We start from the raw sequence: 15,924 nt of genomic DNA on the forward strand, positions 1-15,924 counted from the left end.
AATTCAACAAAAACCACATAATTATAACACATAGTTACAACAGTGCAAAGCAATACCTTAATTTGATAAAGAACAGACCATGGCCACGGTAAAAAAAAAGTCTCAAAGTCTCTCAAAAGTCCCATCATCTCACACAGACGGCAGAAGAAAGAGAAACTCTCTTCCTGCCATGAACTTCCAGTGCCACAAACTTGCCGATGCAGCACCCTGGAAGCACCCAACCACAGCCAACTCTTGAATCCGTCCGAAAATCTCGAGCCTCCAACCAGCCCTCCGACACCGAGCACCGAGCACCATCCCTGCTGAGCGCTTTGACCCCAGCCCTGGCAACAGGCAATAGGCAAAGCCAATTTTGGGGCCTTCCCCTCCGGGAATTAATGACCTTGTAAAGTGAGAAAGATTTTCTGTGGAAAGGTGATCATAATAAGACCATAAGACATAGGAGCAGAAATAGGCCTTTCAGCCCATCGAGTCTGCCCTGGCATTCCATCAGGGCTGACTCTGGATCCCACTGAACCCCATACACCTGCCTTCTTGCCATATCCTTTGATGCCCTAACTGATCAGAAAATAATCAACTTCCACCTTAAATATACCCACAGACTTGGCCTCCACTGCAGTCTGGCAGAGCATTCCACAGGGTCACTACTCTTCGGCTAAAAAAAATTCCTCCTTGCCTCTTTTCTAAAAGGTCACCCCTCAATTTTAAGGCTCTGCCATCTAGTTCTGGATACCCTCACTATAGGAAACATCCTCTTCACATCCACCCTATCTAGTCCTTTCAGTTTTTGGTAGGTTTCAATGAAGATCTCTGCCCTGCCCGCATTCTTCTAAATTCCAGTGAGTACAGGCCCAAAGCAGCCAAATGCTCCTCATATGTTAACCCCTTCATTCCTGGAATCATCCTCGTCAACCTCCTCTGGACTCTCTCCAATGACAACACATCCTTTCTGAGATATGGGGCCCAAAACTGTTGACAGTACTCCAAGTGTGGCCTGACTAGTGTCCTTGCTTTTATATTCTATTCCCCTTGAAATAAATGCTAATATTGCAATTGCCTTCTCTCCCACAGACTCAACCTGTGAATTAACCTTCTGGGTGTCTTCCATGAGGACTCCCAAGTCCCTCTGCACCTCTGATGTTTGAACCTTTTCCCCCATTTAGATAATAGTCCGCAGTGTTGTATAGAGTTTAACTGCCAGTTTTAAATGGAAATATTCATCTTTCTGCCATAGTTAAGCTTGGAATTCCCTCCCAGTGAGATTCTGAAATCCCTTCACAAGAAGCAGAGCAGAGATTTGAGGATGTTCGCCACCAGCTTCTCAAAGGAAATTAGAATAGGTAATAAATGCAATTTTATAATCAATATCCACATTCTAAACTTGAATTGAAAAACATTGATAGAACTGATTAGAAAAATGTTTCTAAAGGGTGTGAAAAAACAAGGATATAGGTCAGTTGGATGTTCAGTTGGCCACTGGCAGTTGGAGTTTAATCCAGATAAGTGTGGGGTAATTCATTTTGGGATGTCTAATACTGACAGTAAATAGAAGGGACTTTGTGTGCAGGCACAGATGGATAGGGTCATGAAGAAGCCATTTGGTATGCTTCTCCATGGGCTGAGGCATTGAGTATTACGAGTTCAGACATCATGTTGCAGTTGTACGAGGCATTGGTCAGGCCGCACTTGGAATATTGTGTGCAGTACTATTTTGGACACCACACCACAGGAAGGTTTGTGATAGCAATATAGAGCGTGCTAAGCAGATTCATCAGGAAGTTACAGTATCTGCAACTGAGGGCTTTAGTTATAGGGACAGGCACCATCACTTTCTAACAGACTTGCCTCAAAATTCTCTTTTAAACTCTGTCCTCTCACCTTAAACCCATGCCCTCTAATGTTTGGCATTTCCACCCTTTGAAAAAGTTCAAAGTAAATTTCTTGTGGGCATTCATGGTAAATACAAAGGAACACAATAGAGTTGATGAAGGCTGCACGCAAGATGGGTAAACAACCAGTGTGCAAAAGACAACTGTGTAAATACAAAAAGAAAAAGAAGTACAGAATAATGATAAATAAACAATAAATATTAGAACATGAGATGAAGAGTCCTTGAAAGCAAGACATTATGTTGTGGGAATAGTTTAGTGATGGGGTGAGTGAAGCCATCCCCTCTGGTTCGAGAGCCTGATGGTTGAGGGGTAATAACTCTTCCTGAGCCTGAGGCTCCTGTACCTTCTCCCTGATGGTAGCAGTGGGAAGAGAGCATCACCTGAGTGGTAGAGGTCCTTAATGACAAATGCTGCTTTCCTCTGACTACCCCAACTCTTCAAAAGATGCTGATGATCCCTTCTGTGGCTCTTATTATTCAGTAGTGAAGAAGGGTCTTGGCCTGAAATATTAACTATTCCTTTTCATAGATGCTGCCTGACCAGCATTTTGTGTGTTACTAAGCATGTTTTTGGTAGATTTGTTGATAATACATTATGTATGAAATTATATTGTGAGGAAGGGATTTGGACGGGTTAAGTGCAAGAACAAAAACAAGTGATGTGGGCTTTTCCTTGGCCTTGACACCCTTCCCCAAGAACATGGTCAGATTGGATACAGAACTCAATGTGGCCTCAGCAGAGTTTTGAACAAATGCAACATGACCTTCTTTTTTGCCCCCTGATTTAACGATGGATCTTGGGGTTCCATTGGCTTCACAAGTCTAAATGAAGTTTTACACTGGACCTTGGATGGATTCCAAGTACTTGCCATAATGTGCAGTAAAGTAACAGGACTATAACTGCTCGTTTATCCCTTCCTCTTATTTTAAAGTGTTACCTCTCATCCTCTTGTTCAGCTCCTCAATGAGCTACTTGTCCTCTGGTTCAGTACTGGATTGGTGCTGTGTTGTAACTACACTCACTGATGGAGCTCATCACACATCTGGCTCTCTCTGTTGTTGCATGAACAAAGTCATTGGAGTGAAGTACTGGTAGATATGAAGTAGTCTCTTTACTTGACAAAATGAGATACAGCAGGTATCAGATGGGGGAAGGTCTGCCTAACCCAATACTACACAACATTTTATATGCGAAAGATCAAATACAATTCCATATTAATAATGCTTCCTTTGAACTGCACACCACCTGACACCACCCTTTTCATAGCCACGCGACAGACCTCAAATAACACTTTTAATCAGCATTGCTTTGGTCTTCCAATTAACCGTGGTGACGTCCAATTAGCTATGGTTCACAGTCTTAGGAACCCATTATCAGAGCTGCATTTTAGATTTAATCCACAATTCATTTTTGAATCTGAAGACTAGTGGCTGAAGTCAGTTGCTGAAATCATTTGCTACATATATGCTAACCCCAAAAAACACTCTAACGTCCCTAATCTGTTACATGCCTGTCCACTTACTCCTCTGAACTCAAGGCTGTGGGCTACCCACCATGTGGAGTGCATCGTGCAGGCATCCCTTGCCTCTATCATGTTTTCAGGGGCTCACTCCTGTTGTCTCCGAGATTAGAAATCTTAGCCTTGGGGTTTAACCATTTTGAGGCCTTCTGTTACATGCAAGGTTTTCCAGAAGTGTTATCTGATCTAACAAACTTGTATCCTTTTAGAAATTCTCATTCAGTTGTTATCCTGACAGATATCTCTATCATTACTTTTTTGTAGTTTTGCCTTCCAGTTTTTAGCTTGGATTTGGTCACCACTTTCCCAGTATCATCATACTCCTGGGTTCTACACTGTTTGAAATCTGTACTCTGCGCACTTTCTAGTAATTTAACAGTTTTAAATACCAAAGCAGCACCTCCTCCCTCTATTGCACTGATTTCCCAATTTATCAAATTTTGACTTTTGCTCTCTTGAAGTTGCACTCATTTGTACCAATGCTTGTCTGGCCTGACGTGTCCTTAATCTTCTCTTACTGACGTGAATAAAATGTAGATCATAATGACCCATTTCACCTTACTCCCAACATCACATTTTCTGCAGTGTTGAGGGGACTATATGACATTTAGAAATGGCCATTTATTTGTGTGAAACAGTTGCCTTCGTTAGGTTATCTTTCCTTAAATTTACAATAATTTGGACATTTAAACAGAGCAGATAAAGGAAAAGCAAACCCCCGAGAGCCAGCGGAAGTGTCTAAACCAGCTTCAGTTCAGCACTCCTTCCTAACGGACGTCTCTGATGTGAGGGAGATGGAATGTGGATTGTTACATTTGCTCAAAGATTTTCACTCTGGGAAGCTACAAGCTTTTGGTAAGTTTGGTTGACAGAAATGTGACATTTAAAAATTACGAACTTAAGGTGCAGAAAGTATGTATCAAGAGAAAGGAAAGAAGCAATTGATGAAGCTAAATGCTTTTTTTTTAAATTATAAGGTAATGGAATACAAGGGTAAACTTATTTTGTACAAGCTTTTGGCAAGATCTCATTCGGAACAGTGTGCAGTTTTTTGGAATTCTAACCGAAAGGAGAATATAATTATCTTGGAGTTGGTGTCTAATGCTTTGAATAAAGTGATTCCTGCAGTGATGAGATCTGTCCTGCGAAAGTGACCCAGTAATATTGGCTGAATTTCACGAGGTCAGAAGGTGTTCTCTTTAAGGTCGCAAAATGGTTTGGGAGGAGGAGGAGGGGGAGGCCGCTGAGAACAGTCTAGTTCCTGGAAAAGGCCACTCCCGGCCTCTTGCTGCAGAGACTGCAAGTTCTTTCCTTTCCCTACTTGTATGCTTCTGTTTAGAACTACAAGTGAATCTGTATACTACCCTGGCTGTAAATCCCAGAACCTTAACCACTTTTTAAAATAGAACTTTTTCTTATACAGTATCAGCTTTGATTCATTTGTCCAGAATCATCATTTGGAGTTCCATGATTGGCGACACCTCTGTCGATGGGAACAATATCCTTCATCATTTTAAACATATCCTCCATGTCCCCTCAACATGCTCTTTTCCAAAAAGAACACATCTAGCTTCTCCATTCTACTGCAAGAATGTAAAGAATTTATCCAGGACATGCCCTCTTCTTACTACCATCAGGGAGGAGGTACAGGAGCCTGAAGACTCCCAGGTGGTATTTTGAAAAAAGAAATAAAGTTAAGGAGAATACCATACATATTGAAACAGCCACATGTAAATTTTTGCATCTATCACAAGCTGCATCTGTAGCAGAATGTTGTTCCTGACTGAATCGTGTGAATACACTTCCGTGACACAGCTAAACAGACTGAAGTGAAAGCACATTGAAATCATTTGCAGCATTTCGAAGCGGCAGGTCAAATTTAACCCAGTTTTGGTAAATCTGCTTTTATATGTGAGTGAACTTTATTAGGACTGAGAGCATTGCAGTCTGCTCAACTTCATGCAGTTAATTTTTGCAATTGTGAAATTGCTCGATCTTCCTTAGGGAAAGAGTGCTCCTTTGAACAGATGGAGCATGTGAGAGAGATGCAGGAAAAAATGGCCCATTTACACTTCAGCCTGGATAGCCACGTGGAGGAACTCTCTGAGGATCAGAAAAAAGTTGTGTCAGACAGGAATCTTGAACAGCTTCTGATCAACGTGAGTATGTCTTTTTTCTCTGATGTCAAATGTGATGTTTTGTAATGGTAGCAACACACACAAAATGCTGGAGCAACTCAGCAGGCCAGGCAGCATCTATGGAAAAGAGTATAGTCAACGTTTCAGGCCGAGACCCTTCATCAGGCCTGTATATTCTTTTCTATAAGTGCTGTCTGGTCTGCCGAATTCCTCCAGCATTTTGTGTGTGTTACTTTGATTTCAACTTCTGCAGATTTTCTCTCGTTTGCTATATAACGGTGTCTGCTGCAGAATGACAACATCTGAGCATAACAGTTAAAGATGTTGAAGAAAGATTCAGAAGGGACATCAGGTTGGAATTACTTAAGTTTGATGTTCTGGAGATGAGACCTCCTACTCCTTGTATAAAAGCTTTTCAAATCTTTGAACATACTGCACATTTCCAAGTTCAAGATACATTTATTATTAAAGTATGTATACTATATACAAACAAGAGAAAATCTGTAGTTGCTGGAAAACCAAGCAATATACACAAAATGCTGGAGGAGCTCAGCAGGCCTGGCAGCATCTGTGGAAAAGAGTACAGCTAATGTTTGGGCCGAGGTTCTTCATCAGGACACATCAGCTGTGAGCTGAACACTGGCCCATCTCTCATCTCTGACCCTGACACTCTGATCTTTTCAATTTGGTCCTGTATTTAAATTGGCTAAACTGTTGAGTTCTGTTCATTTGGGCTATGTAGGCAATCAGTTGGGATGTTCACAATCCCTGTTACGCGCATGCACACGAAGGTAGGGATGGTGGGTAAGAAAATGGCAGCCTTGTGTATCAAATGTGAAAAGAGAAAGTCAAGTTGTTAAAACGAAAGAAAATCTTGTCTTTGTTGTTTGAACATTAACATTCAATGGTGGTAGAGGAAGGTTACCAACTATAGGATCTTGCCACTATTCAATGAGAACAAGCCTTACGAAAGCTGGAAAAATGAAATTGGAATATGGATTTGTGTTACTGAGCTAGAGAAGAAGAATGCCATTACAGTTGTACTGTTGCTTTCAGAAAGAGTGAGAAAGACTGTGATGGGAATTTCAATGGCAGACTTGAACAATGATGACGGTATTGTAGGTTTTTGCAAATAAAACTGGTGGAGGCATTTTATGTTTAAGAAAAACTGCAACAACTCATTTATTGTATTCCAAATACAGAACATAAAGCATGGTAAGAGTACTTTACATAATTATGTCATCACGTCAGACCAGCCTCTTGAAGTGAACTCCAACTCAATGCTGGTAGCTATGAATTACGTTTCCACCAATTACATTACCCTACAGTGTGACTACACTAATAAATGCACTTGACTCAGTTTTCTGAAGAAAGAAAAGGATTGGATTTATGAGGCAAATTCAGACTTTGATAATATTTCCAGAGACAGTTCTACATATTGTTGATTTTGAACTAAAGTACAGTTGCATGAAGTTAAATACAAAATGGAACTTCCTGACACAGTATTAGCTTTCAAATTATTGGATATGGCGTGTCTAGACATAAAGGATTAATTGCATGTACAGAACTTGCATCTATGAAATCAGCACTGAAGACAATTTTTGCAGAAAAGGCCGCCAAGACAACAGTTCGAATTAATGAGTCAGGAAACTGCATACTTCACTCAGCAAAAATGAGAGTAGCAAGCGTAGTTCCCAGAGTGACCAGACGAGGGCACCATTAACTGGCTCAAATCCACCAGACAAGTACAGCAGGAGATTGAAATGTGCTGCTTGTCAGAGTTCTTACCACTTGGGCAAAAAAAACCAAACAAGTTAAGCTGAGTGAAGAAATTAACAAATCTAAAGATGTAGGGGAGTGCCATATATTATTGTTTGCAAAGGAATCAGTCTCTAATGCAGAGGCATCTGATGCAGGTTTTGATGATAGAACCTCTAGGATCTGCTGTTACTGATACAGCATGCACACACACAGTGTGAGGAGAAAAATGGCTTGATAGCTATGTAAGTGAACTAAAACAGAATGAAGTGCATGAGCTGGTGAACAGATACACCCAGTAACAAAGCATTAAAATTTGGAGATGGAAAAATTGAACATTCCACCAAAAGTGTGAAAATTCTCACAAAAATAGGGAGACAAAGCATTACGTAAAACGGAGGTGTTACCAGTGAACATTCCATTACTGGAGTAAAACTTCCCTACGGACTGTGGGGGCAGAAACGGATATGGAGAACGGCCAAGCAACGATGTTTCAGCATGTCAGTGTCTTTTGAGCTCACCAACTCTGGACATTACTGTGTAAACATTCTAGATAAAGACATTACTGAAAACCAATGTGAGAATGAAGTAAACGTAAACACGAGGAAATCTGCAGATGCTGGAATTTCAAGCAACACACATAAAAGTCGCTGGTGAACACAGCAGGCCAGGCAGCATCTCTAGGAAGAACGAAGTACTAATTGTGACAGAGGACATGACCCCAGATGAGAAACGCAAAGTGTTGCTCAAGCTTCACAAGCTTCGACTGATAGACAAGAAACCGCTCAGGAGTTCTGGAAACAAAGATGCAGATTATTTTTCCATTCTAAAGCAGATAATTGGCAACTTTGAGATGTGCCAAAAGTTTGGAAAGCCCAAGCCTGCTGTTGGTCTGTCACCTACATGAACTGGAGCAAGGAGTGTAGTATCTCCACATCACTGATGAATTCACACATTTCAGTGCTGGTAGCATTGTAAGTACAAAGAGTCCGCAGAGACAGTTTAAAAAAAACTTCATCCATTCCTGGATAAGTGTGCATGGCTCACCTCTGAAAGTAATTGTGGCAAATTTTAGAATGACGAATTCAGAGATATGGCAGAGAACTTTAACATTGAACCAAAGACAACAACGGCATACAGTCCTTGGAGTAATGGACTTCTGGAGCAACACAATCAAATGATTACTGAAATAGTCAAGTCACTTTTTATTGTCATTTCGACCATAACTGCTGGTACAGTACACAGTAAAAACGAGACGTTTTTCAGGACCATGGTGCTACATGAACAATACAAAAACTACACTGAACTACGTAAAAAAACAACACAAAAATACACTAGATTACAGACCTACCCAGGACTGCATAAAGTGCACAAAACAGTGCAGGCATTACAATAAATAATAAACAAGACAATAGGCACAGTAGAGGACAGGAGGTTGGTGTCAGTCCAGCCTCTGGGTATTGAAGAGTCTGATGGCTTGGGGGAAGAGACTGTTACACAGTCTGGTCGTGACAGCCCGAATGCTTCGGTGCCTTTTGCCAGATGGCAGGAGGGAGAAGAGTTTGTATGAGGGGTGCGTGGGGCCCTTCATAATGCTGTTTGCTTTACGGATGCAGCGTGTGGTGTAAATGTCTGTAACGGCAGGAAGAGAGACCCCGATAATCTTCTCAGCTGACCTCACTATCCGCTGCAGGGTCTTGTGATCTGAGATGGTGCAACAGTAATGCTGAAGGTAAAGAAAAGCAATGTCTGTAATTGGAACACAGCCCTGGACTGGGCCCCTATGGCAAAGAATACCATGCACAAAGTATAAGGCTATAGCCCATATCAACTTGTGTTCAGCCAAAATCCAAACCTTCCGTCTGTAGTGGTTAACAGGCCACTTGCTCTTGCAGGCACTACAAGGAGTGAATGGGTTGGGAATCATATTTCAGCACTGCATGCATCAAGGGAGGCTTTCATTGAAGCAGAGTGTTCAGAGAGAATTCGAAGAGCATTGAGGGCACATCTCCATCCTACAGATGAGAAATATGAGGCCAGGGATAAAGTGTATTATAAAAGAGCAATGTACAGAATGGAAAAACCCTGGAGTTGTCATTGGTCAGGGTGGAGTTGTGGTATTCATGAGACATGAAGGTACATGGGTGAGAGTGCATCATTCCAGACGTGTAAAGCACAAACTGAAGATCAGAACTCTATGGAGAATGACACAAAAAATGAAAGGTGCTTACCTGATACACTGTCACACAGCACCGAAGGTGTTCAGAGAGTGCAGCAGAGGGCCCACAAACAGTCCTGCAGAGAGTGCAGCTCAGGACTGACACAGCCTAGCTTGAACAGAAATCATCACAAGTGCAAAGACAATGTGGAAGTTTCAGTCTTAAAACAGGACAAACGGAGCTTTGTAGACCGAGACACTGGCATCTCATACAAAGCTGAAGTCTTAGGACAAGCAGGCAAAACACTGGGAGAAACAGAAGATGGAACAACTTGGATAACCTGGAACCATGTCACAGATAGACAGACTTCATTTTGAACCAAGTAAAGATCAGGCTAGCCTATCCGAGAAATGTCAAGATGAAGATGTCTTAGTAACTGAGGAGGTGTTGTCTGAATCTGCAAAACAGGATGAAATCAGTAGTTGGAGAAATAATGGGAGTGTTTGAGGAAGTCAGAGACATTGGCCAAAGGACAATGTCTACAAGATGAGAAAAACCCCAACAGGAATTGCACCAAAAGCACACCAGTGGCTGGAGGTTTTGAGGAACTGAAGATAAAACAACTCCAAAAAGACTCACCAACATGTGTGTCAGTCTCTCCAACTACTCATGGTTATATGTCAAAAGCATTGGCAACCCCATTGCATGGACATAAAATCTGCATTCTTACAGGGAATGGAGCTGTCACATGACATTTATATTCCCCCGTCTGAACACTGTGGAAACTCAAAAGCGTGTAGATGGTCTAGCAGATGCATCGCTCTACCTGTATAAAAGAGTCAAAGAAATAATGTTGAAAATAGGTGGAAAGATGTCACAAGTGGATCCAGCTGTTGTTTTTACTGGCAAGATTCAGAATGTCATCTGCCTGTCATGCAGGTGACCTCGTATGGGGAAGATCACAAACTTTGCCACAACAGTCAACCCTCAGCTAAAGTCAGCCTTTCAGGTTGGATGCGAGGAACATTACAGAGTTGCAGGGCTAGACATCCTTGCTGTTGATGGAACAGACAGTCTGCATGGAATCCTGATGTGCCACACAGCAGGATGTACCCCAGTGAAGCTGAACCTCAGCAACTCAGGTCAAAGATGGATCAGATTCTATGAGTAGCAAGACAAAGCAGACCTGACATCATGTTTGATTCCTGCAACTTGGCATCCAGCACAAAAAATGCCAAGTACAAACTTTACATGAAGCAAACAAGATAGTGTGTATGATTCAATCTGAAAAAGTAGTCTTGAAGTTTCAACAGCTTCTGAAAGGTGGCTTTTGGAAGCTCACTATCTTCAGTGATGCCTCACTTGGAAATTTCCCTGATGGAGGTACACAAGGGGGACATTTTATTGCACTGATGGGAAAAGGGGGAAGATTTTCACCTCTGTTGGCAATCGAAAAGGATCCGAAGAGTTGTACGTAATACGCTGGCACAAGAAACCTTTGCAACACACACAAAATGCTGGAGGATCTCAGCAGGTCAGGCAGCATCTATGGAAAAGAGTAAACAGTTGACGTTTCAAGCTGTGACCCTTCATCAGGACTGGAAAGAAAGAGAAGTGGGGGAGGAAAAAGTAGAAGGTGATAGCTGAAACTGGGGGAAGAGGTGAAGTGAAGAGCTGGGAAGTTGATTGGTGAAAGAGATAAAGGGCTGGAGAAGGGGAAATCTGATGGGAGAGGATGGAAAATTCCATGGAAGAAAGGGAAGAAGGAGGAGCACGAGGGAGGTGATGCACAGGTTAGGAGACAAGATGAGAGATGGAAAGCATATAAACCCTTGCAATGTCTGATGGTATTGATAATATCTGGCCACATACTATTCTGAGCTTGTCCATGGTGGCCTGAAAGACTGAAATAAGAACACTACAAATAACTTGTGTCACAGACAACTACTCTCTGGTTGATGCCATCAAATCCACCAAGTCAGTTACAGAGAAGAGTCTTCATCTGGAGATAAGCAGCATCAGGGAACTCATTCAAGCACAGAAAATTCATCACATGCTATATTCAACTACAAAGGAACAACTAGCTGACCGTTTCACTAAGAAGAGAGCACCAGCTCTTGTGCTGCTGAAAGCACTTAGTGAAGGCATTTGCAACATCAAAGGTTAGAACTAATCCTCATATCCTAAAGGACATTCAAGTGATGGAATTAACCCTCATACCCTAAAGGACTTTTGAGTTGATACTTTAAAAAAAATGTGGTAGTACTTTGAAGGCACCAAGGGAGGTTATAGGGTAGCTTCAGAAATTTACATGGCCTAACAACTAGAGGTAAAAGCAATACATCTAAACCAATGGGCATTTAATTTTTTATATTTTTTAATTTTTTAAGAGGATGGGAGATTGTAGAGTACTGTTCATGTAGGATATAACCATATAACAATTACAGCACGGAAACAGGTCATCTCAGCCCTTCTAGTCCGTGCCGATGTAGGCATTTAGTTGAGATGTTCGCTTTCCCTGTTATGGGCATACCCAAGGTGGAAGGGAGGATTGTAGGTAAGGAAATAGTATCCTTGTATACTAAGCATGACTGGAGAAAGTAAAGTTGTTAAAATGAAAGAAAATCTTGTCTTGTTTGAACATATAGCATCAATAATCTGAATGATAATGTGGTTAACTGGATCAGCAAGTTTGCAGATGACAGCAAGATTGGTCATGTCATAGACAGTGAGGAAGACTGTCATGACGTGTAGAGGGATCTGGACCAGCTGGATAAATGACAGATGAAAATTCAATGCAAACAAGTGCAAGGTGTTGCACTTCAGTAGGACCAACCTGGGTAGGTCTTACACAGTGAATGGTTCGGCATCGAGGAGTGCTGTAGAACAGGTATATAATTCCTAGAAAGTGGTGTCACAGGTAGATATGGTCATAAAGAAAGTTTTTGGCACATTGGCCTGCATAAATCGAAGTACTGAGTACAGGAGATGGGACATTATGTTGAAGTTGTATAAGATGCTGGAGAGGCCTAATTTGGAGTATTGTGTTCAGTTTTGGTCATGTACCTACAGGAAAGATGTAAACAAGGTTGAAAGAGTACAGAGAAAATATACAAGGATGTTGCTGGGACTGGAGGACCTGAATTATAAGGAAAGATTGAATAAGTTAGAACTTTATCCTTGGAATGTAGAAGATTGAAGGGAGATTTGATAGAGGTATATAGAATTATGAGGGGTATAGATAGGGTAAATGCAAACAAACCTTTTTCACTGAGGTTGGTTGCAACAACTAGAGGTCATGGGCTAAGGGTGAAAGGTGAAATATTTAAGGGGAACATGAGGGGAACATCTTCGCTCAGAAGGTGGTGAGAGTGTGGTACAAGCTGCACAAGTGGTGCATTTGAGCTTGATTTCAATGTTTGAACAGTCTGGAAAGGTACATGGATGGGAATAGTATGGAGGGCTATAGTCCTAATGGAGGTTGATCGGAGTAGGCAGGTTAAATGGTTTGGCACAGAGTAGATGGGCCAAAGGGCCTGTTTCTGTGCTGTATTTTTCTATGACTCTGCATGTTCTTTGATAATATTTATATATAGGCATCCGTTAGTCTCGTGAGACCATGGATTTGCGACGGAAGACCGGCGTTGCCTATGCTTGCGAGTCTCCCCTCGCCACGCCACCGATGTTGTCCAAGGGAAGGGCACCAGGGCCGATACGGCTTGGCACCGGTGTCATCGCAGAGCAATGTCCTTGCTCAAGGACACAACATGCTGCCTCAGCTGAGGCTCGAACTAGTGACCTTCAGATCACTAGACCGATGCCTTAACCACTTGGCCACGCGCCAAAACTTGATAATAGATTTGGACCATAAGGTATAGGAGCAGAATTAGGCCATCTGGCCATTGAGTCTGCTCTACCACTCAACCATGGCTGATCCGTTTTTTTTTCTCCTCAACCTCAGTTCCCGGCCTTCTCCCCATAACCTTTGAAGCCACGTCCAATCAAGAACCTACCAATCTCTGCCTTAAATACACCCAACCACCTGGCCTCCACAGCTGCACGTGGAAACAAATTCCCATAAATTCATCACCCTTTGCCTTAAGAAATTACTCTGCATCTCTGTTTTGAAGGGGCACCCCTCTATCCTGAGGCTGTGCTCTCTTGTCCTAGACTCCCCCATCATGGGAAACATCCTTTCCACATTGACTCTGTCTAGGTCTTTCAACATTCTGAAGGTTTCAATGAGATCCCCCCCTCATCCTTCTGAATTCCAGCGAGTACATATGCCAGAGCCATCAAATACTCCTCGTATAATAACCCTTTCATTCTTGGAATCATCCTTGTGAACCTCCTCTGGATCCTCTCCAATGCCAGCACATCTTTTCTAAGGCTACATCCACACTAGACCGGATAAATCCGTAACCGAAGCTTTTTCTCTTCGTTTTGACCCTCCGTCTTTCCTCCCCCGAAAACAGAGATTTTCTGAAACGCCCTCCAGAGTGTGTAAATTTGAAAACGCCGATTGTGCAGAGCAGTGTGGACAAGGTAAATAGATTTTTTTAAAAACACTGTCATGACATGTCGGAACAGATGGCGGCAGCGCGGCATTTCATTGTTTTCTTGAACGCAACCCCCCACACAACCTAACAATTTCAGAACAGACGGCAACGAGACTGAAGCCAGAAGAGTTAGAAATGTACTCACCGAATACTTTGACCCATAGCTTACTCAATAAATAAGTATACTCACTTTGCCCTGTTTTCTGTCCTTGCTTGTATGAAGGTGGTTTACCTATTTATGCAAGTACTTCTCTGACAATAGATGTGTAACCCAGCCTAATGTAACATTGTATGGAAATACAAGATAACACTGATGCAGACATGTCTTATACATTTAACAAGGTGCTTTATTTGTCATGGTCCCTTCTGGCAATCCTCCACCTTACTATTTACCTCAAGAATTGGGCTTCAATCCCCTCGTTTAATTTCCAATCATTCCCAGGTTCCACTAACTACACACACCTGCTTTCCATCAGAAAATGCAGGATAAAGACCCTGTGAGCACAACAAGGCAATGCCAGGTCATTGGTTGGCTCTGGGTGAGTAACCTTGTTTCATGGTTCTTAGGGCTGTTAGTTCTAAGTCTAGCATCGCTCCTGGATTCTCTCCAAATCCAAGACATCAGGTAAAGACTCTCCTGGAAACCGATTCCACGCTCGCTACGGCGATAATGCCTCCTGACTCTGACCCGCGCCCGTGTTCTGCACTTGTGTTTATCCACTGCCATGCTCGTGTAACATTAATAATGTATTGCTTGTGCAAACATTCAATAGATGCAATTATCACTTTTGCCCAGTAACTCGTTTTATTGCACATGTTAAATACAGCAAAATAATACACAAAGACATGGTAAAAGTAAAGGCAAACAAATGAGGTAACAGCAAATTTCACTTTTGCCCAGTAACAAGCCTTATTGCATTTAGTTGTAGCTGTCATCCCTTTCACCGATGAAGAGACTATGGCTATAGGAAATGTTTCTGGACAAATGTGCACCAAGTCTTTCGTTTGGCAATTTCCTTTTAAGTTTTTCTAGTCTGTAACTGGACAAATGTGCACCAAATATACTGTCTCCTCTTCGCTTGTTTTCTGTGTGTCCTGTGCATGCCCAGTAGGAGATTCACCCAAATATTCATTTTAATGTGGCCAGAGGTATTTTTAAAAACACCTGGTGTGGATGCCTGTCATTTTTACACAAAAACCGGCATTTTCAAAATTATCCAGTCTAGTGTGGACATAGCCTAAGATGACAGGCCCAAAACTGTTCACAATACTCAAGGTGAGGCCTCTCCATTGCCTTATAAAGCCTCAGCATCACATCCTTGCTCTTGTATTCTAGACCTCTTGAAATGAATGCTAACATTGCATTTGCCTTCTCACCACCGACTTGACCTGCAAGTTAACCCTTAGGGTGTTCTGCACAAGAACTCCCAAGTTCCTTCGCATCTCAGATATTTGGATTTTTTTCCCGTTTAGAAAATAGTCTGCACATTTATTTCTACTACCAAAGTGCATGACCATGCACTTTCCAATGCTCCAACCATGGTAGTAACTTTCCTGTAATACCATGGGCTCTTAACTTGGTAAGCGGCTTCAAGTGTGACACCTTGTCAAAGGCCTTCTTAAAGTCCAAATATACAACATCCACTGCATCCCCTTTATCTATCCTACTTGTAATCTCCTCAAGAATTCCAACAGGTTTGTCAGGCAAGATTTTTCCTGAAGGAAACTAGGCTGACTTTGTACTATCTTGTCCTGTGTCAACATGTACTCCATCATCTCATCCTTAACAATTGACTCCAACATCTTCTCAACCACTGAGGTCAGGCTAACTGGCCTATAATTTCCCTCCTGCTGCCTTCTTCCTTTCTTAAAGAGTGGAGTGACATATGCAATTTTCGC

The 15,924-nt window shown here is 42.0% G+C and overlaps 1 protein-coding gene across 4 annotated transcripts in view; it reads left to right on the forward strand.

Annotated features, from left to right (window-relative positions):
• The window catches only part of ccdc28b (coiled-coil domain containing 28B), a 35,188-nt gene that overhangs the window by 12,855 nt on the left and 6,409 nt on the right, over positions 1 to 15,924 (forward strand). For 3 of the 4 annotated variants that reach the window (XM_063034812.1, XM_063034811.1, XM_063034810.1), the window contains exons 3-4: positions 4,106 to 4,266; positions 5,416 to 5,570. In XM_063034812.1, coding sequence (XP_062890882.1) covers positions 4,106 to 4,266; positions 5,416 to 5,570 — 316 coding nt within the window. Of the gene's footprint in view, positions 1 to 4,105; positions 4,267 to 5,415; positions 5,571 to 13,941; positions 14,012 to 15,924 lie in introns of all 4 variants that reach the window. The other variant, XM_063034813.1, reaches the window with a different exon arrangement.

This window comes from Mobula hypostoma, chromosome 28 (genome assembly GCF_963921235.1).
Source record: "Mobula hypostoma chromosome 28, sMobHyp1.1, whole genome shotgun sequence".
NCBI classification, from domain to species: Eukaryota; Metazoa; Chordata; class Chondrichthyes; order Myliobatiformes; family Myliobatidae; genus Mobula; species Mobula hypostoma.